The sequence below is a fragment of the Colossoma macropomum genome, unplaced genomic scaffold (genome assembly GCF_904425465.1).
Source record: "Colossoma macropomum unplaced genomic scaffold, Colossoma_macropomum, whole genome shotgun sequence".
NCBI classification, from domain to species: Eukaryota; Metazoa; Chordata; class Actinopteri; order Characiformes; family Serrasalmidae; genus Colossoma; species Colossoma macropomum.
In genome coordinates this window covers 39127246-39145173 of record NW_023494791.1, presented here as the reverse complement: position 1 = coordinate 39145173, position 17928 = coordinate 39127246, and the positions used below count along the sequence as shown (strand labels likewise).

At 37.8% G+C, this 17928-nt stretch overlaps 2 protein-coding genes across 2 annotated transcripts; both read left to right on the top strand.

The window, feature by feature from the left end:
- Window positions 1-5780: 5780 nt before the first annotated feature.
- Window positions 5781-9159, top strand: LOC118810912 (cystatin-like). Its single transcript, XM_036575067.1, has 3 exons — window positions 5781-6111; window positions 7241-7351; window positions 7451-9159. Exons 1-3 carry the CDS (start codon window positions 5881-5883, stop codon window positions 7526-7528), a joined length of 420 nt encoding a protein of 139 aa, XP_036430960.1. The 5' UTR covers window positions 5781-5880; the 3' UTR covers window positions 7529-9159.
- Window positions 9160-12306: 3147 nt separating this feature from the next.
- LOC118810913 (cystatin-like) lies at window positions 12307-15890 on the top strand. Its single transcript, XM_036575068.1, has 3 exons — window positions 12307-12629; window positions 15327-15437; window positions 15537-15890. The coding sequence occupies exons 1-3, from the start codon at window positions 12429-12431 to the stop codon at window positions 15612-15614; spliced, it is 390 nt and encodes a 129-aa protein (XP_036430961.1). The 5' UTR covers window positions 12307-12428; the 3' UTR covers window positions 15615-15890.
- The last annotated feature ends 2038 nt before the right edge of the window (window positions 15891-17928 follow it).

The following is a 17928-nucleotide window of genomic DNA, read 5'->3' as shown; positions in this document are numbered from 1 at the left end:
TCAAATCAGACCAAAAACATTAATCAGTCTTCAAACACTGGAGGCCTTTACATTTAAACAAATATTATCTTCAAAGAAACTAAGGGTGTGAGCCACCGAAGCATAAAGCCTAATTTATACTTCGAGGGGAAACTGACAGTCAACAAAAGACTAACTGACGCAAATTCAACACTTCTGCCGTCAATCCCACACTTTCTGAAGGGTGTGGAGTAGCTGCGTTTCTTCCGAAGTATAAATTAGGCTTAGTCTTATTGTAGCACACACTTCATCACCGGCGGATACACCAGTCATCCAGCATAAGTCCGTTCACAGAGTTATGAATGACTCTAACTTACATGCTTGATGTTATTGTTAACGATAAACAGTGACATTTTCTCTTTCTAAGTGATACTTAACTTGTCATTCTCTTGTGCATTCTCTTGGTTTGGTCGTTCTTCACTGAATTTAATAAAAAATAATTAATGATATTGATGCAAAATGCAGCATTTTATTTCTAAGTAAAGCACATAATGTTAATAACTGACACACATATGCACACATTTTCTAAATCACTTATCCTTCTGGGTCGCATGGGGTGCTAAAGCATATCTCAGCAGTCATTGGGCGGAAGGCAGGAAACACCCTGGACAGGTCGCCAGTCCATCGCAGGGCAGACAGACAGACATATACATTCACACACTCACTCACACCTAGGGGCAATTTAGCATGTCCAGTTGGCCTGACTGCATGTATTTGGACTGTAGGAGGAAACCCACTCAGACAAGGGGAGAACATGCACACAGAAAGGAACTGAACCCAAGCCCTTCTTGCTGTGGGGTGACAGCACTACCCACTGAACCACCATGCCAAAAAGATTCTGCTCAAAGTGTACTCTTATAGGTAGCATATTAGTCTCATCCAATATTTGAGTGATATCAAGAAAGGGAACCAATGCATCAATGCAATTCATATTGTTGCTGTTGGAACAAAACCTTGTATCTGCACTCTGTAAAAAACAAGTTCAAAAAGTTATTAATGCTTTTTTTTTATTATTGTTATTTTAACCCAGTTATCTCCCCGATTCCACCCGCTAGTTAGGACTCCCCCAATCACACAATACTATCAACGCTAGGAGGGTGAAGGCTAACACAGGCTTCCTCCGAGACCTGTGAAACCAGCCACTGCTTCTTTTCGAACTGCCGTACATTCAGTATACTTTCATTTAGCCAAGATGCTGTTGGACGTTGCTGTCAAGACTAATATTCCTAGTGAACCTGCCCACAGGTTGATCTCTTTTATGTGTTAAAGAATGAATGACAGTAATAGCTCAGCATCGTTAGTTTGGGTTGCTGACGCCTGTTCCCCAGACCCGTCCCCCCAGATCTCCTTGGAACATCTGCCCCCTCGTTAGCCCCAAACCTGTTGCTTGTTGTGTTAGTTTATCTCTGATTTTGTCCTTTGGTGGTTTGGTGGTCATGTAAGCTATGTTAGCGCTATCTTAGTTTACAAGTGTGCCTCGATAGTTCTTCTGATTTTGGACTTTTACCTGCCTTTGTTTGTTGATGACTGGTTGATGTATTTGCCTGTATTTTGCCCGTCTGCATTGATCTTGATTCCTGCCTCTTGAAATTCATCCAGCAAAATTAGTTTTCTGACTTTAAATGATAGATAATATCGCTAACTAGCTAATTTTCACTGAAAATTTTCGGTTTGGGAACCAAAAGAGTCGACTCCTATTGGTGAGCTCAGCAGATTGATTTAACACACTCAAAAATGATCCAGAATGCAACACAATCAGTACTTTACATCAATTAATCATTACACAAAAATTACATTCAGTGCAATCATTGCACTCCAAATGGACTTTAACCCTTCTGTTGCTGCCATGCCTGTCAAAGGGTCCAGAGATACTATCTCAATGGGACAAACCTTCATCCTCCCCCCCAACAGGGCTAAATGTGATCATCCTAGCCGTGATGTCATTCGCAAAAAAGCATAAATTGTATAAAATGTATAAAAAAGTATTGCCAAAAAAAAGGTCCCAAACATTCTAATCAGTATCCTTTTGCGTTATGGATAGAGTCATAAAACTGACATAATATCAGGTTTAGCTCAGCTTTTTTAAATTTCCAGATTAACTTGGAAACAAGATTAATTCCATTTTGTTCCAGACAGTCTGTAAAGCATTTTAGAACTCATCATGTTTGCTGACTTGTGTTCTGTTTGTTTACGGCAATTTCCAGTTTGTTGTTTGTTTAGTAGTCAGAGCTGCCAACTGACAAGCTTGCTTGGGGGCAATGACAGGTTCGAAATTGGATGATGTTCTTTATAATCTGACCAGACAGGCTTTAGTTCAAATATTTTATATATATATACATATGCATTGTAGAAATTATCTGATGTATCCATTTTCTGTTTTTGTATGTGCTAAAGTAACTCATAATTGTTACAACAATTAGCCACAGTGTAAACGAGTGGCTATTTAGCAACCGGTGCTCAGTGGAATGACAGTCATTTTGAAAAAATGCTGCTCAACCAATTACATTGTGTCGTTGGAACTTACTGTTGTAATAAAGGTATTAATGTGCATTTAGTTGCTCAGAAGGCTATTAAATCAGTTTTCACCTTTATTTATACACATTATATTTCCAAAAGTATGTACACCTCTTCTAAATAGTGAATTCAACCACTTGCATCCATTGCTGACAAAGGAGTTCAATTCCACACATACAGCTTGTATGACCAGCACATTAGCCTGAGGTCACCATGTTTAATGCCAAGTGTTGGCAAGAGGGGTATAAAGCATTCTCCCCCCAGCATTCTCAGGAGTGATGGAGCTCCATTCAGTATCTTTAGGATGAGTTGGAGTGGCATTTGTGATCAAGATCTCACTAATGATCTTGTGGCTGAATGCAATCAAATCACAGCAATGTTCTGACATCTGGCCTTCCCAAAAGAGTAGAGAATGTTACTGTAGGAGAGGAAAAATTAATTTTAGAAGAAACATTGGATAAGCAGGTATCTACAAACTTTTGGACATATGTGTTTATTTTTATCTATAAATATTATACATTTTTATTAAAGCATTTAGTCAGAATGACTCTGCATTGTGACTAAAGTTATTGGATTTCACTGGGGAGTGAAACAGAGGAAGAAGAACAAGGTCTAACCTTTAATCTAACATTTAATCAATATAACAGTTACTGTGTGATAAAAGCTGATAATAAGATGATGATATCATGACAAAGAAAAAAGTAACGGGAACATTGTTTATATTTTTTAAACATGAACAATGATCACAAGTTTCTGTTTCTGTCCTGTTCAGTGTGACTTGACTACAACAATAGTCTTGGGCAGGCTTCAACATGAATCCCATGAAAATGACTAACCAACTCCTCCACTCCTTACACAAGTAAATTTGGTGGGAGAATGGAGAAGCAGTGTGTTTACTCAGTGAGCATGAAAAACCTGCTGTGATCTAATCATATTAAATATTGCATTACAAATAAACTGCTCAGCATGTTAAAGTAGGCCTGTTGAATGTGGAACACATTACAAAACACTGTGAATAGCTGACACTGCAGCTCCTTTCTCCAAGGTATTAGCGAATTAAACACAGCTATTGTGCTGCAAATTAGGCCTGTTAAATGTGAGACATTACAAAACAATATAAATATCTGACATTGCAACTCCTTTTTCCAAGCTATCAGTGATAAAGTGTATCACAATTTATTCATATCTACAAATACATATACATATATACAAATATAAATAATATTTGTGATGATTAACTACATATGTGAACCTTACAACTGTCAGAAATTGTTCTAGGATGGCACAAGTTGTCAAAGGATGCAGCATTTTAACTACTACAAAGAAAAAACACACTATACTAAGAATATCATCATAAAATATTATAGAACAACAATTAAACTCGTCGTGTGATGTTTTCAAGTTACCAGCTGTGACTTTTATTGTATCGGCAGCTATGTGATCCATTTAGTTTCCCCTGAACTGTTTATTGGAGAAATACTTAGACAAACCTGAATTCAACTCCAGCCTAAATTATAGTTTAATATGCTATTTGTCATCTTATGTAGTATTATATGCCTCAGCATCATCAGTCTGACAGAATTTACAATTTCACATTGTTTATATAGGTTTGTTCATCAATAATTCAGGGCAGACAATATGGCAAACATATAATATGATACGCAGAGGCATTTTCACAACACACAATACGTATCACAACATTTTGCTTTTTCTGAGGTTTCATAGAAACAGAAAAAGTCGCAGCAGTGTTTGATATATTTTGCTAAATTAAATTTAGTTAAACAGCACTAATGATGCTCTCTTTGTAATGAAACATGCAGCTGGTTAATGTCCTTTAATTACTGACGATATCCATGATATCCTCAGAAAAGAACATTGTGATGGAATTTGTCATGGTAACAATAAAACATTGTCATATTACCCACCCCACCCCTTGAATACCCAGCATGTATTACGCAAATGCATCACACCTTTAGGAATCTCTGCGGTGTCAATCAATCATATCTGCTAGCCTAGCTGCTGATTTATGAGCTAATACATAAAAACAAGCAATCATTAGTGTAGCTCTTACTTCACCTGTTGAACAAAACTGTGAAGAAAACAAGGGATTATGTCTTCATTTAGCACAGAATGGATAAAGAAAAGAGAAATTTCAGAGAAAAGACGCTAAACTAAGGTACGATATCTAGATAGCTTGTTGTCCTCCGCATCTGACAAGTCATTGTCATTTAACTAATTCATTCTCTCCATTTAACTGCAATTATGATGTGAAGACTACAGTTATACAGCTGCAATACTATATATTTTCACAAAATAAATAAATAAAAGCCATATAAAAATCCACCCAAAAGTAGTTTCAACGCTCCTTCCACCTTCAACATACATAATAAGGGAGTTTTCCTAATCTTTGACCCTAAAAAATTCGCTCTGGAGACTCTGGCACCGCTGTAGGATGTGAGTAAGCATGTTTACAACAGATGGTTACATTTTTAATTGTAGCTGGAGTCAAGTCTCCCTCTGCTATAGCCCAGAACCACAACCACCAACCTACTCAATTACTGCTGTGCCTTCAGACTGTGGGTGGGCAACATGACAATGTTTTATCATGTTATTCTGAGCATATCATAGTACTTACACAACACTGTACGGAAGTCCAGAGCGGCCATGAGGTAGTTACAATTTTCTAGATTGTTATTTTGAGATAACAAGTTACTTATCTTGTTATGTCAAGATAACAAAGTTGCCTGTTTAACTGGATTTTATGAAATGCAGTGTGTGAAACACTGAATAAAACTTGTTGTAGTTGTAGGTTTATTATTATTATGATAATATTTTTATGTGTGGTACTACAGGTTCTTTTTTGCCTGTTCCAACGTATTAAATCTCAGAAAAACTAAATATCGTGATGCATATCATGTATCGTGAAAATGAAAAGTATCGTGATATAACATTTTTTGCAAATTGCCCGCCCGTAGGTGAGATATGAAAACTGAGCAGCTGATAAGCCTAATTTTCAGACTGTTGTCACTCCGGGTGGTTGGGTGGAGATGAACATACGCACTGCTTGAACAAAGACACTCATTTTGCTCTTCTCTTTTCTTTCCTTTCCTTTTTAATATCTTGGTCTGACCTTACAGTATGGGCTGATTCAGTGTAAACCGCCTGTTTACAGTCACAGATTTCAGTCCGGTATCGCCTGGGCTCATGTGATTGGACGACACAATGCCCCGCCCACCCGCTGCCAGGGTTGGTGTTTATATAACCACAACACAATCCCCCATTTTTGTTTTCGTCCGAGTTTTTGGTTGACGAAGTTAAGCTGGTTCGCTCAGCTGTTCGTTGTGTTTTATGTATCGGAGCCTGTCGACTGAAGCTGAAGTCATGTTTCTGAAGGTGGTCGTCCCTCTCGTGGCCCTCTGCCTGGCCGTGGAGAGCGGAATGCCGGGAGCGCCGGTGGATGTGGACTTGGCAGACCCGGGCGTTCAGGATGCCCTGCAGTTCGCGGTGGCGCAGCACAACAGAGCCAGCAACGACATGTTTGTCAGTAAAGTTTCCAGGGTGATCAGTGTTCAGAAACAGGTACGAATATTTACAAATTTTTACGTTATGATATTTGCCAGAACATCGTTAAAACGTCACCACAGCAAGCGACCTCGGCAGAGAACCGCGGGGGGATATTTCACAGTACAGTCAGCCGAATAACTGGCTTCCTATTCCCCAGCTTTCTGTTCGAATTTTCCCGTTCCACCTTAAATGGAGCAGCAGTTACGGCGCCAGAGTGTAAATGCTGCACAATTTAAGGTAGAACGGGAGAATTCGAATAAGCAGCTGACTTCAGCTTCATGTCAAATAATGTAAGCCTAAAGCTATATGGCTAGCTAAGTCTCCCCTGAAGGAGAAGGGCTGAGGGACATTCCTAACCAGAGGCTCATCGCTTTTAGCTTTACTTATCGAGTTTATGGAGAAATCCAGCTTTATCAAAAACCTGCCTGATCACATGGACGGGTCGATACCGCTGTCTCATAACACATAAGCTATGTTGACGACCAGTTAGATAAAAATAGTGTTGCTAACAGTCACAGGAAAGAACTGCAGTATGTCAGTACGACTAACAAGATGAATATAGTGTCAACTTTCCTCTCACAGGCTCTCAAGCCCTTCTTATTGCCAGCTTTCTGTGAAAATAATAGGCTCCTTGTATTTATTGGCCATGGGACTCTGCCAGTCCTCCACTGGCTCCTTTCAGACATCACTCTGTGTAGCCCTTTTGTCATGCTGTAGTTTTCTGCACTGGCTGTCAGTCACCTTTTCACACGAATGACTGTGAAAAATCTTTAAATTGTCCTCTGGTTAGCAGTGTTAGCTGCTTCCTTGCATAACCGCAAACTGTGCTGCTTACTTAGGGCTGTGTCATTTAGTTTCAGACCAGAGTGGCTCTAAGAGGATAACGTACTGGTCTGTCATGCTAAATGTTGGAATTTGACTTGTAGTGTCATGGTTAAACAACAGGAATTGTCAGGAAATCCCACAGATGACCACTGTTACATCAATACCACAAAAAAGCATAAACTGCAGACGGCTTAATGATATGGTGTAATGAACCTTTCCACGGCCTCCTTCTCCAAGAGTAAACTCACTCGTGTGGTCCCTTTTTCCTGAATGACGCGTCCATCTAAATCTGCAATACTGTTATTTTATTTGCTCGTAGGTTGTTTCTGGAATGAAGTACATCTTCACCGTTGAGATGGCCAGGACTTCCTGCAGGAAGGATGGTGTTGAGGAAGACTGTCCAGTCCACTCAGACCCAGCTCTTGCAAGTGTAGGTTATGCATTTGCTTATAACTGATTACATATGCTGTTTCCTAGCCAGGCTAGACATGTTAAGTTAACACATCTGTTTTGTGTCTCTTCTCTTAAGTCCCATGAGTGCAAGCTTGCCGTCTGGAGTCAGCCTTGGACGAAAACCATCAAGGTTGTTGAGAATACCTGCAAGTAGAGCTCTGATACCTTGCAGCACATTTTCTCCCCTCTCCAGTGGAATCAATAAAACCTTAACTTTAGGACGTTTTTACCTAATTTGAATGTGCTGAATGCATCCAATATCTTCAGCTTGGTTGTAATTGGTTAAAAATGCTTTGACTAACTCTTTCTCCTGTAATCACCCTAAAACAGGTTTTCACTTTTTGTATAATTAAAAATGAATGTACTGAAAATATTAAGATTTGACAGTTAGATTTACTATTAAAAGATTGCTATAAAAATATGTGTGGTACATTTATCATATTAAAAGCCAAGATTGGGGTTAATGCTTTAAGGATCTTTTGCAGCATACAGAAATTTAAACATAAAAATGATATATAAAATAATGAGGTACTTATTGCACCAGAGCATGTTTATTAAGAGTTCTTGTAATATAGCACATCTGCTCCTTCTCTGATAATCGGATAACGTTAAAAACTCTAGAATCACTGGATCAGGTATGTCTGGAAATTCATGAAAGAGCCTATATGTGAACATCTATTTTCATACAGTATTTATATGCTCCTTTATTGGCAACAATTTACAGAAACTTGGTCAAAGAAGGTAAAGGAAATGAATCAAAATGAACCAAGCCTGGCTTGGTAACTGTCTTAACATTGCTATGAAAAAAATGGTGTAATACTATGAGAGAATTTATTTTGTACCACGATGGTACTGTATATTTTGCATGAAAGTTATTGTGGTCCAAATATGTAACAGAAAACAAAGTTAAAATTTGGTTATGGAATCTTTTTTTATTCATAACTATTCTTCTGCAAAGACTTTCAAGCTACTCATGATAAGCCATCAGCATCTCTCTGCAAGTTCAATACAACTTTCTGACTATAATGAAATTTTTTTCAATATAATTTCAGTACAGCTTCAAAATGTGTTGTTCTTAAAGTCACTACAGGCAAGGGGATGTAAGCACAAGTCTATTTACCTAGGATGATTTCTCAACTCACAGTTCTTAGTGATAGTCATAGTAAATAGTGTAAATCAGTGTTCCTCAATCTGAGGCGTTGAGACTCTTGAGACTGAGACTCGCAAAAACCCAGTGTTGAATAAACACATACTAAACCGTTTGTCTAAGTCAATGTGGACACAAATGAAAAGCTCATTCAACATAGTTTTGCCTTTGTATGCTGTAAATTCTACACACGTAAATGTAAAGTACATTGAATACACACATACTCACACTTTTTCTAAGCCACTTATCCTCCTGGGCCGCAGGTACTTTTGACTTAAAGGTTGAATTAGTTCATTTTATGCACTGAAACGCAACTAATCTCTTTGAAAGAATAACAAAGATGTGTTGACGACTGATTAACAGCTTCGTAAATAACTATTGTAAGAAAAAGGACAGATGCTTTCATGAGTAAACCCCCTAACCCCCCAACTAACCCCCAACAGTATTCATCTTGCACTTGGCTTAGAAGATAAACACTGGCAGAAGTTTAGGGCTGCTATTCAAGTGCCAGCTTAACAATATGTTGAAGTTGTTCTGGTAGTAACTACACTGTTGTTACAGAAGTGGTCACATTATTGAAAGTGAAACCTTTTGTTTTCCTTCATAAAACAATGAGCAATAAAATCAATAGAAAAGCAGGCTGACAGCTAGTTTTTAGATTGTTTTATTTTACAATACACTTGTTTTGCCAATGTTTACAACTTTTAAACACATTAAACATTAGCTTACATGGTACAAATCTAACCCACGTCTTAGTTATTTCATACGAGTTGCATAAAGAAAATGAAATTCCAGATCGTTACTGTCTTTTTCATCCCATATTTTCTGTACAAATTACAATGGTCGAAAGGTATGCTCAGCTTTATTTTTCTTTTGTTAATGTTTTTTAATTATACACTTCACTTATCTGAAACTACAGTTCCTAATATGCCTGTTTTTAACTTATGAGCACCTTTTGATAATGTTTTGCCAGAAAAACAAAAATATTTTTTCCAAAATTAATAATTACGAAATTAATAGTAAACTACTTCCTTGCATCAACAAGTGTGAATCTTTTGCACACTTTAAAAAATTAAATAATTCTTCAGTGAGCATTTTCAACTACTGAAGATAGTAAATGACTGATGATTATGAAAATATTGCTTCAGTCCTTGTACATTTTTATCTAAATGCTGCATTTGATGTAGGCCCAACAGATTGTGAAATTCTCTTAAACTGCCTTAAATTGAGTTGGCTTCTCAGAAAATGTCCTAAAGTAGTTTGGAAAATATTATTAAGTTCAAAAATATCTTGTAATTCTAAATCTTTCAGTCCATTTCTTTGGAATATTTTCTGTATGGTGGACCACATGGTTCTGTATTAGGTCAATTTTAATTGTCATTGTACATGCTACTATTATCATTTTAAAAACAGGGATGATCATGACAGACTACATTCGTACATTCGTTTTGCAAACAAAATATGGAGGGTGTTTTAGGGGTCTGGGACCTGAATGGAACAGGGAATGGTACATAAGTATAAGTACTGACAAGGATGGGAATGTGAAGGAAGATCGGTCCTGGAGCTGGTCTGGTTCAAGGTGGAGCAGGAGAGCTGGAGAGGCATCTTTGACTGCAGGCAGGGAGACTAGAGCTGCCTCAAAGAGGTGAAAGAGGGGCATCTGTAGGCGCATCAGCATCTTTAACCATCGAGTCAAAGGGCTCAACTGCATAAGTCACCAATCTTGGGGGGTCAGGAGAACTGCCTCTGTTCTTAAGGTTATCAGCCCACTGCCTCCACTGTTCTCCACTTAAAAAGGGATCACATGTACACTCCACTTTTACAAATTTTGGTGGTAACAGTCCCTCGGATATCTAAAATAAATGGTGCACTTCAAGATGAAAGTCTGAACAATAATGAGACAAAATTTTATTGTAAGCTATTTTGGATGGTTTCCATTGGTCCATTCATCATTTTGTCACAGTGTAAACAGTAGTGTGAATATGGTAGTAGACTAGTTATCTCCTTGTTTATAGACCACTGTAGTCGTAGGTCATTCTGTAGGCTCTGCTATGCCCATATTAGGAACTCTGCGTCTAAGCTTGCATTCTCTATGGCCAAAATGAATGAGGTTTTCGAAAAAAGGCCTCTGTTGCACGCTGTGGTAAATAAAAATGTTCCGAACCCCATACATTTTTTTCATAACGGTTTTCGAAAAAAGGCCTCTGTTGCACCCTGTGGTAAATAAAAATGTTCAGAACCCCATAAATTTTTTGTCCTGTGTACATTTTTCTCCCGAATATCACTGGATCCTCTGAATTACAAGGTCGTTAAAGAGCCTTAATAATAATATTGCTATCCATTTCATGTCTCTAGGATACATGAAAGTAAGGTGAGCTGTGGCGGTGTTCTGACAAGTTGTACTACCTTATCAAAAGTCCTAACGTAGCACATTTTTATAGGTATGTTGTAAATAAAACCTCTAGGTAGGATATTTTGATAGCCTAAAACTCACCATGCAGCTTCTTGACTGAGTTTTCTCGTTCCAGCTTAAATGGTGCAGCAGTTGTGGTAAGCTGTCATAAACATTAGCAAACAAGACAAAACAATACTGACAACTTGGTAAGCAAAAAGAATAAAAGTTGCTCTGCTGTCAAGTAGAAACAGAGCAACCTGCTCATATCATGCCTTTCAACCTCCCATAAAGCTGAAGTCATCTGCTTGTTTGAATTTTCCCGTTCCACCTTAAATGGTGCAGCAGTTACATTCTAAACTGCAGCATCATTTAATGTGGAACAGGAAAATCCAAACAAGCAGCTGGTGAATGTCCTGAAAAAATGTCTTCAGAAAATGTTACCAGCATTAAAATAATAATTAGGATATTTTGATTGCCTAAATGAGCTTATCAGGGGGTGAGCAGTAATATTAAATTCAGTCTACACTGAGTTAGCCTGAGTGCAGGTAAGTTTGTAGAGCTTTTCAAGTCAAGCTATGAACAGTATGGGAGGGAAATCCAGCCAAAAAAGATATAATTAAACCAATAAAATGTAAATGCAAACCTCTTTTTCTTCTTCTTGGTCTTATGTTCAATTACACCAGATCTGAGACATGACAATGGGTTTTCTGAGACTCTACGTCGTTTAGTCCGAGGAGTGATTCCGTTCTGTCTGGTGTCCGAGTAATTAACATATATCTGCGTGTTGGTTATCTTGAAAAAGAAAAAGCAAAGTGGGAAATGAAAAGTAAATCACCAGCAGGTGGCGCCTGTGTCAGTTTGCGTTTTGGCTTTTTATTCACGCACTTAAAATGCATCCATGCCGAAAACTGAATCACAAACTGTCACATTGCTGTTGATTTATCCATTTTGCATTTTCATTTTGTCAGATATGCAGCCTATTGATATGAAGAAGAAATAATAACGTAAACATTGCGTTTTGACTTTAGTTTTGACATGTGTTATGCATTTCGTGAAAAAGGCAAAGCCAAAGTGAAGCTTGGATTTTCATTTCACTGTTAGCTTTTCCATTTTAGATACAGCCATGAAATACCAGAATAATGACTACAATTAAATGACAAATAGCTGTTTCAAGTTAATGTATTTACTTATTTATTTATTGTCACAATAACTCGTGCTCATGTGAACAACTGAATTTCAAATGTAGGTATTTCATTTCATTTTTAAGCATTTTTGATTATCACAGGATCTCTTCTCATAGAGATGTTCATTTTAGACCCGGAGCTCCTTATATGGTCAGAGCGGGTGGCGCCGACTACAAAATGACGACACGATTGACGGTGGTCCGTACCACCATAACAAAACCCTCCTCCTTTTACTTTCGTCGGAGTTTTTGGTTGACGAGGTTCAGCTGGTTCACTCAGCTGTTCGTTGTGTTTTATATATCGGAGCCTGTCGACTGAAGCTGAAGTCATGTTTCTGAAGGTGGTCGTCCCGCTCGTGGCCCTCTGCCTGGCCGTGGGGAGCTCGAGTCTCGTCGGAGCGCCGATGGACGGGAACCTCTCTGACCCGGGCGTTCAGGATGCCCTGCAGTTCGCGGTGGCGCAGCACAACAGAGCCACCAACGACATGTTTGTCAGTAAAGTTTCCAGGGTGATCCGTGTTCAGAAACAGGTACGAATATTTACAGATTTAAACTTAAGTTTATTTTCCAGAGCAGCGTTAAAACTTCAGCAGAGCAAGCGACCTCGGCAGAGAACCGCGGAGGGATATTTCACAGTACAATTAGCCGAATAACGGTCTTCCTATTCCCCAGCTTTCTGTTCGAATTTTCCCGTTCCACCTTAAATGGAGCAGCAGTTACGGCGCCAGAGTGTAATTGCTGCACCATTTAAGGTGGAACGGGCGAATTCGAATAAGCAGCTGACTTCAGCTTCATGTCGAATAATGTAAGCCTGAAGTTAGTTAGCTAAGTCTCTCCTGAAGGAGGAGAAGGGCTGAGGGACATTCCTAACCAGACAGTCTGGACAACCTTGTCACAACCTTAGTATTCAGGATTGTCAGATATTGTTATGACTGACTGTTGGCAACCAGGCAAAGCTCCATGGAGTTCCATGTACTTTCTATATATTTAATTATATACTCCAATGTAGATTTTTAGTTCAATATACAGTCATTTAATATTTTATAAATCAATAAATGTTGACACGTGATGTTCTACAGCAGAACTACTCCCTGCCCAAACACACCTAATCCACTTCAGGAAGAACCTGTTATTTAGCAGGTGAGCTGGATCAGCTGGGTTGGGGCAGAGAATGGTTAAACCTATAAGACAGCGAGCCGCCAGGAACAGGATTAACAAACACTGCTGTTGAAATATCTTTATAAATAAATAATTTATTATTGTGTATTTTTATTAATAAATATGCTGAGGTGTTTGAAAAGTCCAGCAGCTACAATTAAATATATGAATTTGTAAAATATTTTATGCATTTAATGAGCCGTTTCCATCACATTATGCTGCGCAGAAGACATCATATACTTTCAACCTGATGTGTGCCCTTTCCACACTGTCAATGTCTCATACTACCTTTATATCTGTATCATTTTCTTTGCAGGCGAAGTTTTTGAGCACTTTTTTTCTTATAAACATCGTTGACTATAAAACGTCATTGAGAGCTATTTAAATGATTTATCTTTAAACTATCTAAAGCTCAAAGCACTTTATTATATATACCATGCACTAAAGGAAATACATTTCTTTGCAGAATTCTTGTTTATGTTGATTATTATAAAATAATAAATAATTTTCTGAAAAATGACGTATTTTGTCAGATTTTATGTTGGCTGCCATTTTATAAAAACAATAAGCCTCCTGAGGCTGTGCGTTACTCCACTTTGCGTGGTGCCTAAGAACACCCTTTCCGTGATAAAATCGCAGTAACGCACGGCCTCCAGTGGCTTATTGCTTTAACATAACTTCCAGGTCAATAATGCCTGCTGATAAAATTTAGAAAGATTAATGGGCAACTTTGGAATTGAATAATTGCACGACACCTTTAGTTAAAACGACTTTCCCTAAAAATGTCAAACCTCTTTGAAGCCAATTATTAAATATCATTTAGCTTTAGAAACATTCTTGGAAATAGAAATGCCAAGATACTTCACTTTTATCTCAACAGGTATATTAAATAATGAAGTTTCATGACATTTATAGAAACATAACATTTCACACTTTGACAAATTTATTTTTAACCCAGATTTTTGCCTCATAAAACCTATTAATCAAAGATATTGCTGAAGAAATTTGATGTTTATCTTTCAAAAAGAGAACAGTGTCATCAGGTTGGGACTTTTTTAATGCTTATATGAAATAGATTTACCTTAAATATCTGGGGAATTCAACATAATTACAGAAAGCAGTTCTACTACAATAAGAAACAGGACAGCCTCGGCGTATCCCCCTGCAGATCAGAAATCTTTGGGTACAGAATAACTGAACTATTAATGTCTCTATGAAACATTTCAATAATGGAAATGATTTTTTTCCAAAGCCAAATAACCTCAAAGCACTGAAAAGAAACAGCTGTATCGAAGGCTTTACAGAAATCCAAAAAAATAATTCATGCCTCAGATTGAATGTGGTTACAGTAATCTAAAAGGTCCAAAATCTGACTAATATTACAGCTTATATGCCTGATGGCCATGAATCCTGTCTGACATTCATTTATATTTTCATTTGGGTGGTTTTTAAACGATTGGCATATGTAAGAGTGAAATCGTATTGTCTACATTTAATGAAGTCATGGATCGCCATTGATCTAAAAAAGTGTCTCTTTGTGAGATTTAAGTAGTAACGTTATAATTCCCTGTTTCATAAAAGTAGACTTCTTTTTTGTTTTTTATGCACTTCACAAACATTTGAAATAAGAGCTTTGTATTTATTGGCCCTGGGACTCTGCAGGTTTTCTGCACTGGCTGTCAGTCACCTTTTCACACGAATGACTGTGAAAAACCTTTAAATTGTACTCTGGTTAGCAGTGTTAGCTGCTTCCTTGCATAACCGCAAACTGTGTTTACTTAGGGCTGTGTCATTTAGTTTCAGACCAAAATGGCCCCCACAGGATGAAGTGGTTGGTCCGTTCGGTTAAATGTTGGAATTTGACTTGTAGTGTCATGGTTAGACAAGAATTGTCAGGAAATCCCACAGGTGACCACTGTTACATCAATGCCACAACAAAGCATAAACTGCAGACGGCTTATTGATATGGTGTAATGAACCTTCTCCAAGAGTAAACTCGCTTGTGTGGTCCCGTTTTCCTGAATGACGTGTTCATCTAAAAGCAGTACTTTTAATTTTTTTGCTCGTAGGTTGTTTCTGGAATAAAGTACATCTTCACCGTTGAGATGGCCAGGACTTCCTGCAGGAAGGATGGTGTTGAGGAAGACTGTCCAGTCCACTCAGACCCAGCTCTTGCAAGAGTAAATTATGCATTTGTTTATAATGGTTTATATATGCTGTTTCCTAGCCAGGCTAGACATGTTAAGTTAACACGTCTGTTTTGTGTCTCTTCCCTTAAGCTGCAAAAGTGCAAGCTTGCCGTCTGGAGTCAGCCTTGGATGAAAACCAACAAAGTTGTTGAGAATACCTGCAAGTAGAGCTCCTTTACCATGCAGCACATTTTCTCCCCTCTCCAGTGGAACCAATTAATCCTAAGTTTTTACCTAATTTGAATGTGCCGAATGCATCCAATATCTTCAGCTTGGTTGTAATTGGTTAAAAATGCTTTGACTAACTCTTTCTCCTGTAATCACCCTAAAACAGGTTTCCACTATATGTATAATTCAAACCAAATGTACTGGCAGTTTGATGTACTATTAAAAGATTCCTGAAAACATATGTGGTACATTTATTGTATTAAAATTCAAGATGGAGTTGTTGTTGCTCATTCTGTCTAGACTCATTAATAAGAAGGCTCACGCTAAAGGATCTTTTGCAGCATACTGAAGTTCATAAATAATGATATGTAGAATAATGAGGTACTTATTGCAATGGAGCATGTTTATTAAGGTCTTTTGTAATATAACACATGTGCTCCCTCTCTGATATTGGGGTAATGTTAAAAACTCTTGAATGGCTGAATCAGGTATGTCTGAAATTGAATGATATAGTGTTCATGTGGTCCTTTAGTGACAACAATTCACAGAAACCTGAATAAAGAAGGTTAAGGAAATGAATCACAACTGGAATCAAGCCTGGCTCGGTAATTGTCTTGACACTGCTATGAAAAAAAATGCTGAAGTGCTATGAGAGAATTTATTTTGTACCACAAGGGTACCTTATATGTTACATGAAAATGATTGTGGTTCAACTATGTACCCGAAAAGAAAGTTCATTTTTTTAAAGGTTTGGTTATGGAATCTTTTTTTTTTTCATAGCGATAGTTCTGGAAAGACTAAGCTACTCATGATAAGCAATCAGCATCACTCTGCAAGTTCAGTAGAGTTTTCTGACTGTAAGAGAGTATAAGAGGGAAACCGGGCCATCTGTGAGGGCACCAGCATCTTTAACCACAAAGTCAAAAGCCCTTGTTAAAGTCACTCAGGCCTTTCTCCCACATCCAACACATAGACTACAAGAGCCAACTGTTCACTTACCATGTAATATACCCAAGACCCTGACATGCGCTGTTGTTACGAGAATAACACTGTTTGCCTTGTCTGTGAGTGATCATAATGTTTTTGCTTATCAGTGTATAGTAGTTAAAAAGTGAAAAACTTGATAATAAAAATGCGAGTGAATGTTTGAATGTAAAACAACTCATTCTGTAAAAGATGGCATTTTCATAATATCTTTGGACTGTGTCACTTATTTGAGGAGCAGATGGAAAACAACATTGAGAGGGGAATTCCACTGATTTTTTACAAAATGTCTGTGTAATTCGACTGTCTTTCAAAAGTTATTCAAAGTGCTCTAACAAAAAAGTCCTATGGTGTGGGTGTGGTATTCCTGTGGTACTGCCAAAATACAACAAAACATTATAACACAACTTTTTGCACACAGCTGATTATGACAGGATAACCACAGCCCTCCCGGTTTTAGCTTATTACAGGAATTAAATGACTTGCTGTAATCTTGTGGTTCTTGTGTGATATTTCCAAAAGTACATTTACCAACATTAGACTTGCTGTACTTTAGTTAATTGTTAGTGGAAGACTATTACAGAAGGGTGCTTACAGTAGCAAAAGAAAAAAACAATTCTTTAACCATTTACAGTACCTTAAAATGTGTACACTCATTATCTTTCATCATTTAAGTCACATGGTAGAATGACTTCTCATTTATCATCGCTCGAAAATGTCACAGTCACTGTCAGTTACATCCTTGCTCATTTCTGGAAAACATGCCATGACTAATGCAAAGCTGCTTTTTGATCTTAAATTAACAGTACATACAGCTGCCTAACATCAAAGCTGGGTACTTTAGAGACGGCTGACAACCAAGACTGAAAAAACCCTACAGATTTGCAAGCAATTACAGTTTAATATTAAATGCAGTTATTAATGGTAAATACATGTTTACATACTCGATTTAAAATCTTTCTCTGTTTGTATACTGTTTTGTCTTTTCGGCCCTCGGCCCAGCACAAATGTTGCACTTGTGGGCACCCCTGAACTAGATGAAGCTGTGGTATGGCTCTTGTCTCTTAATGACAGATTATAAGTCTTACAGTATCTCCAGGTACTTGGTTTAAAACACAAACAATAGTAAATGTATTTAAGTAGTAGCACGGACCGGACTCTTCGTTAAGTACACCTCCTTGTTTCTACACTCACTGTACATTTTATCAGGACCACTTACCATATAGGTGCACTTTGTAGTTCTACAGTTACAGAAATGTCTTTTTGGATCCACTGAAGCAGCTGTTTAAGGGGCCGTGATTACGTAACGTTGCCTTCCTTCACGATGATA

Coding starts and splice junctions, on each gene's coding strand:
- LOC118810913 (XM_036575068.1), top strand. CDS start 12,429: ATGTTTCTGAAGGTGGTCGTCCCGCTCGTGGCCCTCTGCCTGGCCGTG. Junction 12,630..15,326: donor TGATCCGTGTTCAGAAACAG/GTACGAATATTT, acceptor TTTTGCTCGTAG/GTTGTTTCTGGAATAAAGTA. Junction 15,438..15,536: donor CAGACCCAGCTCTTGCAAGA/GTAAATTATGCA, acceptor TCTTCCCTTAAG/CTGCAAAAGTGCAAGCTTGC.
- LOC118810912 (XM_036575067.1), top strand. CDS start 5,881: ATGTATCGGAGCCTGTCGACTGAAGCTGAAGTCATGTTTCTGAAGGTG. Junction 6,112..7,240: donor TGATCAGTGTTCAGAAACAG/GTACGAATATTT, acceptor ATTTGCTCGTAG/GTTGTTTCTGGAATGAAGTA. Junction 7,352..7,450: donor CAGACCCAGCTCTTGCAAGT/GTAGGTTATGCA, acceptor TCTTCTCTTAAG/TCCCATGAGTGCAAGCTTGC.